Below are 18,371 nucleotides of genomic sequence, written 5' to 3' on the forward strand. Positions count from 1 at the left end.
AGGCCTTAATTTACTCATTAAAAGAGCTAAAAGCTGGGGAAGTGCTTATAAATGGAAAAGTGCTGCCCAAGTATTACTATCTCCAGTGGGATGCCTTTGTGTGTAAGAAGCAGAAACCCACCTCATATTGGCTTAAATGAAGAAGAAAATTATGACTTCTGGTTTCTGGCCTGGCATGTAAGGAGCTTAGAAGTCGCCAACTTGGGGGAAGGGGTCGAAGCCGGTCACTTTTAAGGACCTGGAAGGTATTTTTCTGGCCTTGGTAACCTTGCTGCAATGTGGTTCGAGATTCTCCCCGGGCCCGTCGTCATGTGCACGTGCTTACCTATCCCGGAATTGCCACTGCGCCCATCCACAGGTTCAGTAACAGGCAAGGAGAAAGGGCTGCATATCATTCTTTTCAGTGGACTTTGATAGAAAGAGATAAACTGGTCTCTGGAGTTAATTGTTACTATGTGTCAGAGGGTTTCGAGAACATTGATGATTAAGGGAGCATTTTCCTGATTGATGAAAAATAACTCTGTTATGCTCATCTACCCCTGCTGGAAGGTTATGCAGTGTATTATGTAATGTGTAATAAAAATTAAAAAGTAAAAAAAAAAAAAAAGTCGCCAGCCTGTCCTAACAAGTCAAAAGCTGGACAAACTGAAAATCAGCAACTCTTCTTAGATCATTAAGAGAAGTGAGGTCACAGGGCAAGCTGCTGTCCCCCATATTAGAGAGAGGAGGCAGGTACAGAGAATTACAACTTACCAGAGCCAAGATTCATGAGCAGAAGCCTCTACTAGAACCAGTGCTGGGGACGAAAAACCTGAGCTGCAATTGAAAACTTGCTGTAGGCTCAGTGTCAAGGACTCTGATTTTAAAAACTCCAGAGGGATGCGGTCATAAGGAGACTCCCACACTTGAGGACTTCACCTCCGGGAGCTTGACCTGGTTCTCCCAATGAATTTCAGAGGTAAAGCCCTTTGTGCATCTGGCAGGAGAAGGAGAGAAGTAACCGTTTTTGAAATGCACTGAACATTCTGTTCTTAACCTGGTCTACCTTCAGTAGAAACCATTTAACCAGAACCTTGTGCTAGGGTTTTGTCCGAACGTAACTGGCCTGGGGAAAGGGAAATACCCAGCTCTAGCCCACTCTAGCCATCTGTCCCACCTCAGGGGGAAGCAGGGGCATGGGACTGAGAAGCACATGTGAAATTCTCAGTCCAGAGGCAAAGGCTCACTAAAAGACTTAAGCCGTTATTGTGGGACCATAGAATGCTTCCCCCACCCCCAAACCTTACCACCACATTACCGAAGGCCTATTTACAGCAGGTCCTTTTAGCCTGTACATCATGTATGGCTAGCAAGAAAAAATAAAATTACAAAACATACTAAAGGCAAAAAACACGATTTGAAAAGACAGAGCAAACATCAGAACCAGACTCAGATATGGCAGAGATGTTGGACTTGTCGGACTAGGAATTAGAACAACTGTGATTAATATGTCAAGGGATCTAATGAATAAAGTAGACAATGTGAAAGGAAGATGGACAATGTAAACAGAAAGATGGAAATTCTAAGAAAGAACCCCAAACACTAGATGTCAGAAACACTGTAACAGAAATGAAGAATGCCTTTGAGGGGTTTAGTATGAGACTGGATTCAGCTGAGGAAAGAATCTCTGTTTCAGGACATCTCAATGTCCTGAATCTGTTTCGGGACCTCCAAAACTGAAAAGCAAGGAAAAAAAAGATAGGGGAAAAAACAGAACAGAATATCTAAGAACTGTGAGACAACTATCAGGTGTAAATTATGTAATGGGAATACTAGAAGGAGAAGAGAAAAAGGAACAGAAGAAAAATCTGAAACTATAGTGACTGAGAAATGTGTTGCAGTAGAGCTGCTTTGCAGAAAATGCTAAAAGAAGTTCTTTAGCCCTGGCCAGTTTTGCTCAGTGGTTAGAGCGTTGGCCTGTGGTCCAGAGAGGCCCGGGTTCGGTTCCCGCCAAGGGCACGTACCTCGGTTGCAGTTTGTCCCCGGCCCTGGTTGGGTCGTGTGGGTGGCAACCACTCGATGTGTCCCTTTCACATCGATGATTCTCTCTCTCTCCCTCCCACTCTATCTGAACAAAATATGGAAAAATGTCCTCGGGTGAGGATTAAAAAAAAAAAAAAAGTTCTTTAGAGGGAAGGAAATGATATAGTCAGAAACTCATATCTACATTGGAGATGTAGGATGAGCAATGGAGAAGGAGTAAGTAAAGGTCAAATAAAAGCTTGTTTTTCTGATTCTTAGTTGATCTGAGATAGCAGTTTGTTCAAAATGATAACAGTATGTTCAATTATGTATGTATGTATATAAATAAAATGTGTATAGGCTGTGTGTAAGTGACACAAATGACAGCAATGACACAAGGGAGGGGAGGCAGGAATTAGGATTATTTTCCTATTATAAGGTACTCCCACTACCCATGAAACAGTATAGTGTTATTTGAAAGTGGGTTAGTTGTGAAGGTATATTGCAAACTCTAGAGCAACCACTAAAAGAAGGAAATACAACTGGTATGCTAAGAAAAGGACAAAAATGCAATCACATAAAAGGCTGAGTTAAAAAAAAATACAGAAGGCGAAAAAGAATGGAAGACAAAAATAGGAACAAAGAATAAGGACAACAAATGGAAAACAATAACAAACATGGTAGGTATTAATCCAACTATACTAGTAATCACTTTGAATGTCAGTGGTTTAACTGTACCAATTAAAGACATTTTCAGAGTGGATCAAAAAACAAGACCTGCCCGGCTGGTGTGGCTCAGTGGTTAAGGGTTGACCCATGCACCAAGAGGTTGTTAATTTGATTCCCAGTCAGGGCACATGCCCAGGTTGTGGGCCAAATCCCCAGCGCGGGGCATGCAGGAGGCGGCCAATCCATATTCTCTCTCATCCATGTTTCTGTCTCTCCCTCTCCTTTCCTCTCTCTCTAAAATCAATCAAAAAATTTAAAAAACAAAACAAACCAAAAAATAAGACCCAACTGTATGTTGTCTACTGGAGACCCACTTTAAATATAAAGACACATACAGATTAAAAGGGATGGAGAAGGCCTTGGCCGGTTTGGCTCAGGAGTTAGAGTGTCGGCCTGCGCGGTCCAGAGAGACCGGGGTTCGGTTCCCGCTAAGGGCGCATACCTCGGTTGCAGTTTGTCCCTGGCCCTGGTTGGGTCGTGTGGGTGGCAGCCACTCGCTGTGTCCCTTTCACGTCGGTGTTTCTCTCTCTCTCTATTCCTCTCTCCCTCCCATTCTACCTGAACAACAACAACAAACAAAACAAAAAAAGATGTCTCTCTCTCTCCCTCCCACTCTATCTGAACAAAATATCAAAAAAATGTCCTCGAGTGAGGATAAAAAAAAAAATTGTAAAACTAAAAGATAACGAAGGGGAACATCGACACACAGGCAAAATATCTGAGGAAATGGACTTCCGGGCAGGACGGCGGGTAGGTAAACGCGGTATCTGTCCTCCCACAACCACATCAAAGTTACAACTAAACTACAGAACAACCATCATTCAGAACCGCCTGAAATCAAGCTGAATGGAAGTCCTACAGCTACGGAATTAAAGAAGAAGCTGCATCGAGACTGGTAGGAGGGGCGGAGGGGACGGGCTGGTCCCACACCCACGTGTGGCGGATAAAAATCAGGAGGACACCTCGGCTGGGAAGGTCCTCCCTGAGGACTGAGGGGTCCCCGTCCCACACCAGGGGCCCCGCTCAGGGTTCCAGTGCCAGGAAGAGAATCCCCATCCCTTCTGGCTGGAAAACCAGTGGGAACTGAGGCTCAGGGAGGCTGAGGCGGCTGGAGCCCCAGGCAGCTCCTTAAAGGGCCCGCGCACGGACTTATCGGACTCTCTCCCTCTAAGCTTGGAGGGGAGGCAGCTTGAGGGGCACCAGAGACACACAGGGAAGAACTGAGCTGTTTGGCACTGGAGCGAGGGCTGGAGAGGGGGCTTTCTCCTGGACAGACGTGCTGTCAGAGACCTTTGTTCCTTTGGTGCTGTCAGAGGCCTTTGTTCCTTTGGTGAGCCTTCCCTGGGGCAGCAGACAGCCACCATATCTGGGACTCGAGCACATGGCTCACACTGGTAGCCCCGCCCTGGTGATTCCCTGAGGCCACGCCCACCCAACTTTCAGGCTGTTGCCAGTTGCTTCACCATAGGATTGGCCTGTCTTGGATCCTGTTTCAGGTTTTCCTAAATTCTTTCAAACCAGCAGCATCTGGTCTCAGCTAGCCCCATACCTCTCATTAAGTAATGCATAGAAACAACCACAGGGAGAAGGCCAAAATGAGGAGGCAAAGAAACAGGTCCTAAATGAAAGAACAGAACAAAACCCCAGGAAAAGAACTAAGCGAAATGGAGATAAGCAACCTAACAGATGCTGAGTTCAAAACACTGCTTATAAAGATGCTCAATGGACTTAGTGAGAACCTCAATGAACTTAATGAGGACCTCAAGAGCATAAAATTGGACCAGTCAGAAATGAAGGAGGCACTAACTGAAATAAAGAATAATTTACACAGATTCAATAGTAGAATAGGTAAAGCCAAGACGCAGACCATCGATTTGGAATATAAGAAAGCAAGAAACACCCAATCAGAACAGCAGAAAGAAAAAAGAATCCAAGAAAATGAGGAACCTCTGGGACCACTTCAGATGTGCCAACATTCGCATCTTGGTGGTGCCAGAAGAAGAGAGAGAACAAGAAATCGAAAACCTATTTGAAACAATAACGGCAGAAAACTTCCCTAACTTGGTGAAGGAAACAGACATACAAGTCCAGGAAGTACAGAGTCCCAAACAAGATGAACCCCAAGAGGCCCACACCAAGACACATCATCATCAAAATGCAAAAGGTTCAAAACAAAGAGAGAATCTTAAAAGCAGCAAGAGAAAAGCAGTTAGTTACCTACAAGGGAGTTCCCATAAGACTGTCATCTGATTTCTCAAAAGAAACTTTGCAGGCTAGAAGGGAGTGGCAAGAAATATTCAGAGTGATGAAACGCAAGAACCTACAACCAAGATTACTCTATCCTGCAAAGCTATCATTTAGAATCGATGGCCATATAAAGAGTTTCGCAGACAAGGAAAAGCTAAAGGAGTTCATCACCACCAAGCCATTATTATATGAAATGTTGAAGGGTCTTGAAGAAAAAGATAAAAAATATGAACAAACAAAATGGCAATGAATACATATCTATCGACAATTTAATCTACAAACAAAATGAACAAGCAGAACAGAAACATTCTCATAGATATAGAGAACATTTTGTTGGTTGCCAGATGGGAGGGGGGTTGGGGGAAAGGGTGAAAAAGGTGAAGGGATTAAGAATTGGTTGTTAGACTGACAAATCTCAAAGGGAAGGGGGCGTGGGAGGTGGAAAGAAATAAACCAAAGAACTTATATGCATATATGCATAACCAATGGACACAGACAACAGTGTGGGGAAAGGCAGGAGGGGGACAGGAGTGGGAAGGAGGGGTTCAATGGGGGAAAAATGAGGAACATCTGTAATACATTCAACAATAAAGATAAAAAAAAAAAAGAAAATCTATGATCTTGGGTATGGAGATGACTTTTTAGATACATCACCATATAAGATCCATGAAAGAAATAATTGATAGGCTGGGCTTCATTAAAATTAAACACTTCTTCTATGTGAAAGGCACTATCAAGAAAATGAAAAGACAAGCCACATACTGGGAAGTATATTTGCAAAAGATATATTTGATAAAGCACTGTTATTCAAAACATACAAAAAGCTCTAACAAGCAATGTAATTTAAAAAATGAGCCAAAGTTTCTAACAGCTACTTGACCAAAGAAGATATACAGATGGCAAATAAGCACATGAAAAGATGCTCCACATCATATATCATTAGGGACATGCAAAAAAAAAAAAAAAATAGTTACCTCTACATACCCATTAGATTGGCCAAAATCCAAAACATTGACTCCACCAAATGTTGGCGAGGATGTGGAACAACAGGAACTCTCACTCATTGCTGGTGGGAAAGCAAAATGGTACAGCCACTGTGGAAGAGAGTTTGGCAGCTTCTCACAAAATTAAACATACTTTTTTTTTAAATCCTCACTCAAGGATATTTTTCCATTGACTTTCAGATAGAGTAGGAGGGAGGGAGGGAAGGAAGGAAGGAGAGAAAGAAACATCGATGTGAGAGAGACCCATCGATTGGTTGCCTCCCGCAGGACCCCAACTAGGACTGGGGATTGAATCACAACCAAGAGACATGCTCTTGACCAGAGTCGAACCCAAAACTCTTTGGTCTGAGGGCCATCGCTCTAACCGCTGAGCCAAACTGGCCACGCAACATACTCTTAACATACAGTCCGGCAACCGTGCTGCTTGGTATTTACCAAGGTGAAAACTTGAAAGGAGGTAAAAACTTATGTCCACACAAACACCTGCACACAGATGTTTTAGCAGCTATATTCATAATTGCCAAAATGTGGAAGAAACCAGCATGTCCTTCAGTAGTTGAATCGATCACCTGTGGTCCTTCCAGACAATGGAATGTCATTCAGTGCTACAAAGAAATGACATGTCAAGCCGTGAAGAGACATGGAGCAAGTTAAGTCCATATTACCAAATGAAAGACGCCAATCTGAAAAGGCTATACAATCTGATTCAACTATATGCTATTCTGGAAAAGGCAAAACTATGGGGACAGTAAAAAGATCAGTGGTTGCCAGGCACTGGGCAGGAAGGTGGAGCACAGAGGATTTTTAGGGCAGTGAAACTACTCTGTATGATACAGAGTAATGCATCTATCATACATAGTGGATATATGTCATACATCTGTCCAAACCCATAGAATGTACACCACCAAGAATGAACCCTAACGTAAACTACTGTCTTAGGGTGATAGTGATGCGTCAGTGTAGGCTCATCAATTGTAACAAATTTAAGTTCTCTACTGGGGGATGTCGATAATGGGGAAGACTGCATGTGTGGGGAAGGAGATATGTGGGGAATCGCTGTACCTATTGTTTAATTTTTCTGTGAGTCTAAAACAACAAAGTCTATTTTTAAAAAAAGAGTTCTTGCCCTGGCCTGTTTGGCTCAGCGGTTAGAGCATCGGCCTGCGGTCCCCAGAGACCCTGGTTCTGTTCCCACTAAGAGCACGTACCTCGGTTGCAGTTTGTCCCCGGCCCTGGTTGGGTTGTGCGGGTGGCAACTACTCGATGTGTCCCTTTCGCATCGATGTTTCTCTCTCTCTCTCTCTCCCTCCCATTCTATCTGAACAAAATATCAAACACTGTCCTCCGGTGAGGATTAAAAAATAAATAAATAAATAAATAAATAAATAAATAAAATAAAAATAAAAATAAGAAGAGAGTTGCTGGGGTGAGGATAAAAAATAAATAAATAAATAAATAAATAAATAAATAAATAAAATAAAAATAAGAAGAGAGTTGCTCGGGTGAGGATTAAAAAATAAATAAATAAATAAATAAATAAATAAATAAATAAATAAATAAATAAAATAAAAATAAAAATAAGAAGAGAGTTCTTGCCCGGCCGGTGTAGCCCAGTGGTTGAGCATCGACCCATGCACCAAGAGGTCACTGGTTCGATTCCTGGTCAGGGCACATGCCCAGTTGTGGGCCTAATGCCCAGTGGGGGGGCATGCAGGAGGCGACCAATCGATGTTCTCTCTCATCGATGTTTCTGTCTCTCTCTCCCTCTCCCTTCCTCTCTTGCTCTCTAAAAAAAAAACAATAAAGAAAAAAAATAAAATAATTGAAAAGTTCAGGGCTAAGGGAGGCTTCAGGCATGGCTAGATTCAGGGGTTCAGTGATACCATTGCGATACAATCTTCATCTCTGAGCTTTCCTTTCTTTCTTGACTCCAGCAGGGGAGCTCCAGGGACTCCACACTTAATGATCCCTAGTATGAAACAAGCTCTTTGCACCTGGAAAATTGCCTGGGTGGCCAGCTAGAGGGTATGCCTACCCCTGCAGTGGGGGAAGGGAGACCTTCCCTTCGCCAAAGGAAGATGTGAGGTTTCATTGCTGAAGGAAGGGAGACTAGATTTTGGGCCAGCAAAAGCCATAGAGGAAATGATGAATACCCCTCCAGCCCTAACATGTGATGCTTCCAGTGCCAGCTGCTTGCCAGGTTGGGGGCAGAGGACAGCAGGCTTTCTGCATAAGAAGGCAGTGTTTTTTTTGTTTGTTTGTTTTTTAATCTTCACCCGGGGACATTTTTCTTTTTTTTGTTCAGATAGAGTGGGATTTGTTCAGATAGAGTGGGAAGGAGAGAGAGAGAGAGAGAGAAGCATCGACGTGAAAGGGACACATCGAGTGGCTGCCACCCATACAACCCAACCAGGGCCGGGGACAAACTGCAACCGAGGTACATGCCCTTAGCGGGAACCGAACCCGGGTCTCTTTGGACCACAGGCTGATGCTCTAACCGCTGAGCGAAACCAACCAGGTCAAGAAGGCAGTGTTTAAATTGGTCCTTAAAGGTCATATGGGATGGCCGCAGGTGGCTGAGAGGATGCTGGGTGTCGCGGGAATAAAGGTGGATGAGCACTCGGATGTGTTTGGGTGCTGCTGAGACCAGTTTGGTATGACAGTGGGTGTGTGAAGATTGGTCTATGGAAGTATGTTGGGACCAGGTGGGGCCTTCCAGGATCTGGGTCCTGCCCCCAGGTTTCCCAGCCTCACCCATACTGGTTCCTCTGGGTGTTAACATCTCAGGAGGGAACCTCCCTGGGGCAGGGAGGTTGTGCCTCCAGGTGTCTGATGCCCACCTCCCCCCAGGCGTTCCTGGTCTATGCCGCGGGGGTCTACTCCAACATGGGCAACTACAAGTCCTTCGGTGATACCAAGTTTATTCCCAACCTGCCCAAGGTGAGCTGAGGGAGGGGTGAGGAAGGTGGGCATTTTGGGGCTGATGGGGGGGAGCGGGGCCCTGAGCGGAGCCTTGGCTCTGTCACTGCCACACTGCGTGACCTCGGTCAGCCATCCAGCCTCACTGGGTGCTGCAGCCTTCTGGCTGCTGACCCAACGGGCAGACAAGGGGAGGATGTGGAAGTACTCTGGAAAACGTTAGGTGCTTGCAAAAATGAAGCCTGTGGGTCATCACTAGGGACAGTAGAGAAACCTGGGCACGGGAGTCCCTCCCTGGAACTGTGGGGGTCAGGCCCATCTGTGCCCTAACTGCACACAAACTGCCTGGTGGTCTTGTAGAAATGCGACTTCTGATCGAAAAGTCTGGGGTAAGGCCTAAGGACATTTTTCAGGCAGTGCCAATGCAGCTGGTCCATCGATCGCCGGAAGGTCTTAGATTGTGGGATAAGAGCTTGGAGGTGATGTGGAGGCTTGAGGCAGGTTTGGGCAGTGTGGCCAGGCCAATGGACTCCATCCCCCGCAGGAGAAGCTGGAACGTGTGATCCTGGGGAGTAAGGCTGCCCAGCAGCACCCAGAAGAAGTCAGGGGCCTCTGGCAGACCTGCGGGGAGCTCATGTTCTCTCTGGAGCCGAGGCTTCGACACCTTGGGCTGGGGAAGGAGGTAAGACTCCCAACCACACAGGGGCGTGGAGGGCTTCCTTTGAGGCCACCTGGTATGGTATGGAGAAGGGGCCTAAAGGGGAGGCAGTAGGTTCTGTCTTACACTCTTTTTTTTTTAATCCTCATCCGAGGATATTTTTTTCCCCATTTATCTTCATATAGAGTGGGAGGGAGAAAGGGAGAGAGAGAGACACATCGATTGGTTGCCTCCCACACGACCCCATCCAGGGCCGGGGACTGAACCACAATCAAGGTACATGCCCTTGACCAGAACCAAACCTGCCAACTCTTTGGTCCTTGGGCTGATGCTCTAACCACTGAGAAAACCGGCCAGAGCTGCCTTACACTCTTGAGGCAAAGCTGCCCTCAGTGGGCCTCAGTTTTGCCATCTGTAAAATGGGGTCAGGTTGGATGGAATGCCTCTGACATCCTAGAATGCTGTGTGCAGGAGGGAAGGAGAGAAGAGCAGAGAGCTGGGGGAAGCTGCGGAGGGAAGGAAAGGAGTGGGGCCCAGGCCTCCCCCCTCAGAGGCTGCTTGGGAGCCGCGTGGGGTGAACGACATGGCAAGCCTTAGGCGTGGGCTGGCCTGTGAGCGGCTGGAGCAGAGCTGCAGGAGGCTGGATATGGGCCCCTGTTTCCTCTGTTGTTTGTGTTAAAGTTTTTCCCCTGGGAAGAGATGGATGGGGTCAGGGTGGAGGCTGCTGAGAGGAGATGCAGGAAGTCTGGGGCTGGAGAGGGTACACTGGGACGAGATTCACCAGCTGCCCCTGCAGCCCCGACCTCAGCAACTCCTCTTTTCTTTCTGCCCCGTTCCCCACAGGGCATCACCACCTACTTCTCTGGGGATTGTACCATGGAAGATGCCAAACTGGCCCAAGACTTTCTGGACTCACAGGTTTGGGGAACTTGGGGCAGTGGTTTGATGGGGCCCCCTTGCCACTGGCATCTACTCCTGGGTCTCAGCTTGGGTCCTAGAGGTGGAGAAGACTTAGGGATCCATGTCTAAGAGTAAGCCGAGCTCCAGTGAAAATGCCCCCATCCCACCCCAGGTTGAAGGGCCTCGTGACAGCCTCAGGACAGGTTGAGGCTGAATATCTGAGCCGCTGGGGAGTCATGTGTGGGGTTTATCTCCTAGCTCGGCCACTCAGCAGCTATGTGACCAGTTTCTTTGTCTGTGAAATGGGTTCTGCCTTGTATAGCTCTGGGTTAGCTGAGGTCATATGGTGCTTGGCACAGTCGAATCAGCGCTTAGTAAAAGTTAGTGCTCAGTGCACTGAACAGAGCAGGCGAGTGCCCTGGCTCTCGCCCCTCCCAGCGGGCGCAGGCAGGTCCCCTGGAGGCCCCAGCCTGCTTTGGCTCTGTATCTTCTCTCCTGGGTGTGACCTGCTCCCCCCCCCCCAGCCCTCTCTGGACTCACTCTCCCCCAAACCCCTGCCCTGGTCTCTTTCAGAACCTCAGTGCCTATAACACACGGCTCTTCAAGGAGGTCGACCAGGGTGGGAAGCCCTGCTATGAGGTGCGGCTGGCTTCTGTGCTTGGCACAGGTGAGTTCTTTCTATATTCTGTATATGGGGATGATGAACTTACTAAACTCTGCTTCTAAATCTCTCTCAAGGTACCCTCAGGATAAAGCCCAAATCCACCTCTAAGGGCTTTGTTGTTCAGAGCTCTTTGGTTATAAGTGAAGGAATCTATTTCAAATTTGCCTAAACCAATAGGGGACTTTACACACTTGGGAAATTAAGAAGCCCAGAGTATGAAGGCTTCAGGCACAGCTGGATCCAGCTGCTCAGACAGTAGTCTTAGAAAATATCTCTGTCCATCTCTTGGCTGGGCTGTCTTTGACTTCATCCACAGCAGGCTGCTCCCACACAGGTCAGCCACCAGCCTGGCCATTTCAGCAAAAGGAGGGTCCTTTTTTCTCAGAAGTTTCTTCATAAGGTCTGGGAGTAGCTCTAATTTCTCTATTTTGGGTCCCATATTTATCTGTGAACCAATCCCTATGGTCAAGGGCCAGGTCCCTGATTGGTTAGATCTGGTCCCAAGCCTATCTTGGAGCCAGGCAATGAGGTCAGCCCCTCCCACCACCTGAACTAGAGGTGGTAGTGGTGGGGGATTCTCAAGGGAAAACCTGTTTCCAGGTGATGGGGAAATAGATGCAATATTGACAGAAATGTCCAGACCCCTATGAGGACCTTTGCAATCCTTCCCCTGCCCACCTACAACTTCCCAGCTCCCAGCCTTATATCCTTCTCTCATCTCAGTTTTCCATTTAAACCCTGGGCCCAGGCATGCTCAGTAGCTCACAAGTCCCAGCAAACCTCTTGTTCTCACATATCTCTCTAGGCCTTTCAACAGTCTGTTCCCCCCTTTTGCCTGGAATGACCTCCCTCCCCTCCAGATGTTCACCTGATGACATCTGCTCATCCTTTAGGCCATGTTTGGACATCGCCTTCTCCAGCACCTTTCCCTGTTTCCCTTAACAGTCCTGGCCCTTCTCTTTTCCCATCAATACTCCTAGTAATGTCCCCGTTATTCTTCTGTTTCCTCTACTTGACTACAAGCCCCTTGAGAGGAGGGACTGTGTGTTTTATTCACCATCATCTCCCCACTGGCTTGCACTGCTGGAGACTCAGATACTTGGTGTATGCATAAATGAAGATGGGTGGGGAACTGCACTCCTGGAGGAGGGAACAGCATGAGCCAAAGCAGAGTGGTGGGAAAGTTTAGGAATCAGCAAGTAGTTTGATTTGACCAAGGAAAAGGATATTGGGTTGAAGGGAGCAGGAGTAGATCACACCATAGCATAAGCTGGGGCTGTGCTTATAGGATGCAGGATAGGACAGTGGTTAAGAGTGTGGCTTTGGAGTCAGACTGCCTGGGTGTATCAGTTATCTATTGCTGTGTAACAGACATCCCCAAAATTAAGTGATATAACTGACCTTTTCATGCTCATGGACTCTGTGGGGCAGGAATTTGGATGGGGCATGGTAGGAACAGCTTGCCTCTGGTTGACAATGACGGAGGCCTCAGCTGGGAAGACTTGGAGGCTGGGGGTGACTCCACAGTTGGGGGCTGGAATCATCCGCAGGTTTCCTTACTCACATGACCAGCAGTAGATAATAGCTGTTTGTCGGCTGGGACCCCAGCTGGGGCTGCCTCATGTGGCTTCTTCATATTGCTCACAGTGGCTGGGCTCTAAGAGTGAGCTCTCCAAGAGAGCAAGGCAGAAGCTATATCTCCCTCCCTCCATCCATCCATCCATCCATCCATCTATCTATTTATTTATTTATTTATTTATTTATTTATTTATTTATTTATTTATATTTAATCCTCATCCAAGGACATTTTTGCATTTATCTTCAGATAGAGCAGGAGGGAGAGAGGGAGGAAGAGAGAGGGAGAAACATCGATGTGAGAAAGACACATCAACTAGTTGCCACCCACACAACCCCAACTGGGGCCAGGGACAAACTGCAACCGAGGTACGTGCCCTTAGGAACCAAACCTGGGTCTCCCTGGTCCATTGGCCAACGCTCTAACTGCTGAGCCAAACCAGCCAGGGCTGTATCTCCTTTTTTTGTTTGTTTGTTTTAATTTTTTAGTGATTTTTGACAGAGAGGAAGGGAGAGGGAGAGAGAGAGATAGAAACATCAATGAGAGAGAAATATCGATCAGCTGCCTCCTGCACACCCCCTATTGGGGATTGAGCCCGCAACCCTGGCATATGCCCTGACCGGGAATCGAACTGGGACCTCTCAGTCCATGGGATGACACTCAATCCACTGAGCCACACTGGCTGGGCTGTATCTCCTTTAGTGGCCTAGCTTGAGTAGTCACTTCTGTAGTTACAAGCCTGCGCCACTTCAAGAGGACAGAATATAGCCCCCATGTAGTCATGGGAGAAGTCACACTGGGAGATGCGTGATACTGTGGCTGTTACACACACACACACACACACATAAAAAACCTAGATGTATGTTTTATCGATCAGAGGCAACAAGGAAAATATAACAGTGTATCAGTATTTCATTGTTTCTGTAATAAATCACAAATCTAGTGGCATAAAACAACATAAATATATTCTGTTGCGATTCTGGAGGTCCAGATAAGACCCCAGTTCCTTCTGGAGCCTTGGAAGGAGGGTCTGCTTCCTCGCCTCTTTCGGCTTCTAGAGGCTGCCTGCAGTCCTTGGCTCGTGGCCCTTCCTCAGCCTGTCCAGCATCTTTCTCTTATCACATCTACTTCCCATTCACCCTCTTATCTCCCTATAAGGACCACTGTCGTTACATTTAGGGTATGGCTGTCTTTTTATTTTTATTTTTTTATTTTTATTTTTTTTATCCTCACCCGAGGACATTTTTCCATTTTTTGTACAGATAGAGTGGGAGGGAGAGAGAAGAAGGGAGAGAGAGAGAGAAACATCGACGTGAAGGGACACATCGAGTGGCTGCCACCCACACGACCAACCAGGGCCAGGGACAAACTGCAACCGAAGCACGTGCCCCTAGCGGGAACTGAACCTGGTTCTCTCCGGACCGCAGGCCGACGCTCTAACCGCTGAGCCAGACCGGCCAAGGCATGGCTGTCTTTTTAAGCTATAATCTGCCACACTGGGTTTGAATCCTGCTCTGCCACTTGCTGCCTGTGTGACCTTAGAAAATTTTATTAGCCTCTTGGTGCCTTAGTTTCTCCACCTGTAAAATGGAGATGATAATTTCCCTCTTCCCCCAGAACTGCAGTGAGACTTAAATGAGAAGCCACATGTAAAGCACTTAGCACATTTCATGTTACATAATATGTCTATTTTTGTTTATTTTTATCCTCACCCAAGGACTTTTTTTTTGCATTCATCTTGAGATAGAGCAGGAAGGAGAGAGGGAGGAAGAGAGAGAGAGAAACATCGACGTGAGAGAGACACATTGAGTGGTTGCCACCCACACGACTGCAACCAGAGCCGGGGACAAACTGCAACCGAGATACATGACCTTAGGGGGAACCGAACCCGGGACTCTCTGGTCCACAGGCCGACACTCTAACCGCTGAGCCAGACTGGCCAGGGCCATATGTCTGTTTTTGAAGGTGAAAGTTTGCACTGATTTCTGTAGGCAATGGGCAGCTGTGGGAGAGCTGGGGTAGGCACGTCAGGGTGAGAAGCCTGCTGGTGTTGTACACGCCCCTTTTCCCTGAGCTATCCCTCTCTCCCCACAGAGCCTGCCCTAGACTCTGAGATGACTTCCAAGTTGAAGAGGTATGACTTCCAGGGGAGCCATTTCCAGGTGACCCGGGGGGACTATGCACCCATCCTCCAGAAGGTCGTGGGGCACCTGGAGAAAGCCAAGGTAGGGCTGGCTGTACGCGCTCCAGACCCCTCTGGGCAACAAAGGGAGTTGGGGGGGGGTGGCCTGAGGCTGACCAACCCCTGCTCACCCCCAGGCGTATGCTGCCAACAGCCACCAGGAGCAGATGTTGGCCCAGTACATAGAAAGCTTCACCCAGGGCTCCATCGAAGCCCACAAGAGGGGCTCCCGCTTCTGGATCCAGGACAAAGGCCCCATCGTGGAGAGGTGAGGGGCCCGGCCTTCACCCGGCCCTACCCCTCCTGCCCACCCCTCCTCCATGTCTGCCCTTCTCTCCCCCCAGTTACATCGGGTTCATCGAGAGCTACCGAGACCCCTTTGGTTCCCGTGGAGAGTTTGAAGGTAACTTCCGGCAGGTGGGAGGTCAGACTGGAAACCCTTTCCCTGTGTCCTCTGAGGGGTCTCCCCTTTACCCTTGGCAGTAATAACTGACGACTGCCAGCGCTGATGATGTGCCTGCCATGTGCTGGGTTCTTACCCAGTAGCTCACTTAGACACCATTCTCCTATGAGGATTTTTATCCTCACTTTACAGATGTGGGGACGGAGGCACAGTAGGTGGGTGGCCGAACCCAGGTGCCTTGGATCCAAGGTACTTTGGTGCTGCCTGTGGTGTCGGGTCGGGACCCTGGCTTTGTCTGTTCCAAGTCTTGCTTTGCTCCTCACCGGCTATGTGGCCTTGGGCCAATTAATCCCACCTCTGAGCATCAGTCACCACTTCTGGGTGTTGGGGGAAGTGAGATATTATACGCATACTGCTCAGCACAATGCCAGCCACATAAAAGTGCCAGGTGGTTGGGAGCACAGCCATGAACTTGACTAGGTTGCTGTTGTCCAGGGCAGGTGGCAGGTGGCCTTGGCCCCCATGTCCGCCACCTCAGGATGCTGCACCTGGGCAAGGCAGGGCATCTAGCCTGAGGATTTAGACTTGTCTCTCCAAGCTCCTGGACATGGAGTCTGGAGCATCCAGCTGCTGGAAGCCGGAGAGATTAACCTGGGAGAAGACGGGAAAGCCCCAGTAGCCGATGGGGGGCTTGGATCTGAGCCCACAGATCCAAGACCAGGGACAAGGCATAAAGGAACAGGCGGCCAGGGGTCCGAGGGGGAGACAGGTGTGCACAGCCACAGCTTTCATGCCCGGGTTCTGATTCGCCAGGGCTGCTCCGAAGGCTGAGACCCCAGGGCCTCGAGCTCAAACACCTCCCCCCATTTTTTATATAACTCATTGTAGTTATTAGGAAGGTAGTCTATGTTCATGGTTAAAAAACTTGAAAGAACAGGGAAAAAATCTATAGGACAAAATGTGAAATCCCTCCGCTACTACCTTTGCCTATGTGGCTTCCCTCCAGAGGTCACCACCGTTCAGAGTTGGTGAGTGAGGCTGCTGAACAGAAGGGCTGGGACTGAGCCTGTTAGCGTTACTGCAGTTCGAGTCCTGGCTCAAAGCAGTGTTTCCAAAACTGCACTCCACAGAACACGTTTTCTGTGAGGACCACACAAACCAGATGCTCTCGCCATGCAGGACCGTGCCCAGCTCCCTCCAAAGAAGAGTTTCTTTGCCCCTGCAGTCTCTTCCACTGGGAATCCAGTCTCTCTCCACCACCCACTTTGTACTTCCTGCAAACTCTTTTAAGATCCATCTCAGATGTTACCCAGCTGAGCCGTTCTCTCCAAGTCCAGCCACCCCAAGCAGTGAGCTCCATGAAGGCAGGGCCATGCCCTGGGTCGCTGCTCTCCCCAGTGGCCAGCACAGAGTCACTGCACACAGACTAGAGGGTAGAGGGGTTGAGTAGGCTGTAGGAGCCCTCTCAAGCCCTGCTAACCCGTAGCCCCCTCTCCCCTGCAGGCTTTGTGGCCATGGTGAATAAGGCCATGAGTGCCAAGTTTGAGCGGCTGGTGGCGAGTGCGGAGCAGCTGCTGAAGGAGCTGCCCTGGCCCCCAGCCTTTGAAAAGGACAAGTTCCTCACCCCAGACTTCACCTCTCTGGATGTTCTCACCTTCGCCGGCTCCGGCATTCCTGCTGGCATCAACATCCCCAACTGTGAGCTTCCTCGGGCCTGGCCACTCAGGCCATGCCAGTAGCCCCCAAGCCCCCAGGAGCCTCATTTAGAGTCGCTGCCTCCCCTTCCACCTGCACCTGGCCAGAAATTGCCCTGCTCCATTCATCAGCCCAGCCTGTTGCTCTTGCCTAGATTCCTTGTCTGTGACCCTTGACTTTGTCCCTTCTCCCTGGTTCCCTCCCTGTCCTCTGCAGATGATGACTTGAGGCAGACAGAAGGCTTTAAGAATGTGTCACTGGGGAATGTGCTGGCTGTGGCCTACGCCACACAGCGGGAGAAGCTCACCTTCCTGGATGAGGATGACAAGGTGGGCACCAGCAGCCGAGGGCCTGGGCTGGGCCTGACCTGACCTCAGCCAACCCAGAAGGCAGACAACCCAGCACAGGGTCAGGGAAAGAGCACGGCTTCCTTCCTGCCTCTGCCACTTCTCGGCCGTGTGACTTCGGAGCCTGTTTCCTCATCTGTCAAAAGAGGAGGCAGTTCCTTCCGGGCCATTGCAAGGATGCGATGGGTCCTGTGGTGCCCAGTGAGGAGCCTGGGGTGTCATAGGCCTTTGCCAAGTGATGGGCCTTCTGCTTGGCAGGCTGTGTGGCCTTGGTGGGACAGTGGACAGTGTGGGTCCCTGATTGTCTTGGCAGGACCTGTACATCCGTTGGAAGGGGCCCTCCTTTGATGTGCAGGTCGGTCTGCACGAGCTGCTGGGCCACGGCAGCGGCAAGCTCTTTGTGCAGGTAAGGACATGGCCTGTGGCCCCCCGGACACAGGCCTACAGCTCCCCTCCCCCATGATCAGCCCTTCTCAGGGGTGAAGCTGCTTCTGTCTTTGCCTTCGGGGGCTTTGGATCAGGTGGCGAATATGGCCCCTTCAACTCACCCTTCCCCAAGATGTCCCAGAAGCTCCAAGGATTGAATGAGCCCTGCAGAACAGTCCAGCTGAGGTGCCCCCACCACAGAATCTCCCACAGGAGGAATTGCTGGGCTCATACCAAGGAAGCTGGCTCTGAGGGTGTGACTCAGGCAGCCCTGGGGACAAAGAGGCTGGTAGGGGACCGGCTCTGATGCTTCTAGTCCTGAGGCTGTAGCACTGTCTTTGTGCTGCAGTTCCTGGAGCCGGTACCTTTCCAGGTATCGTAGGGGGCCACTTCTCTCCAGAGCAGTCCCTTCGTGCCAGCTGGCCAGAGTGGCTGCAGCCCCCGCGGCACACACTCAGGAAACATAAAAAAGACAGATAGGCTGAGAAATGCCCATTATGGACCCCAGCAGAGAGCTGCAGAGACGGGAAGACTGGGGCGGGCAGGGCGAGAACATCCGAGAGTGTGGGATCTGGGTTGGGCCTGCGCCCTGTGGTGGGGCTGCCCCACCGAGTGGGGAG

General features: G+C 49.1%; 1 protein-coding gene and 1 pseudogene across 2 annotated transcripts in view; both read left to right on the forward strand.

The window, feature by feature from the left end:
• DPP3 (dipeptidyl peptidase 3) overlaps positions 1-18,371 on the forward strand; it is a 31,635-nt gene that overhangs the window by 3,097 nt on the left and 10,167 nt on the right. For both annotated transcript variants that reach the window (XM_036258726.1, XM_036258725.1), the window contains exons 3-12: positions 8,832-8,921; positions 9,445-9,582; positions 10,402-10,476; positions 11,032-11,125; positions 14,793-14,923; positions 15,018-15,148; positions 15,225-15,283; positions 16,787-16,981; positions 17,195-17,307; positions 17,639-17,731. In XM_036258726.1, the coding sequence (XP_036114619.1) occupies positions 8,832-8,921; positions 9,445-9,582; positions 10,402-10,476; positions 11,032-11,125; positions 14,793-14,923; positions 15,018-15,148; positions 15,225-15,283; positions 16,787-16,981; positions 17,195-17,307; positions 17,639-17,731 (1,119 nt within the window). The remainder of the gene's footprint in view (positions 1-8,831; positions 8,922-9,444; positions 9,583-10,401; positions 10,477-11,031; positions 11,126-14,792; positions 14,924-15,017; positions 15,149-15,224; positions 15,284-16,786; positions 16,982-17,194; positions 17,308-17,638; positions 17,732-18,371) is intronic.
• Positions 277-488, forward strand: LOC118627740 (annotated as a pseudogene).

The sequence above is a fragment of the Molossus molossus genome, unplaced genomic scaffold, assembly GCF_014108415.1.
Source record: "Molossus molossus isolate mMolMol1 unplaced genomic scaffold, mMolMol1.p scaffold_m16_p_13, whole genome shotgun sequence".
NCBI lineage: Eukaryota > Metazoa > Chordata > Mammalia > Chiroptera > Molossidae > Molossus > Molossus molossus.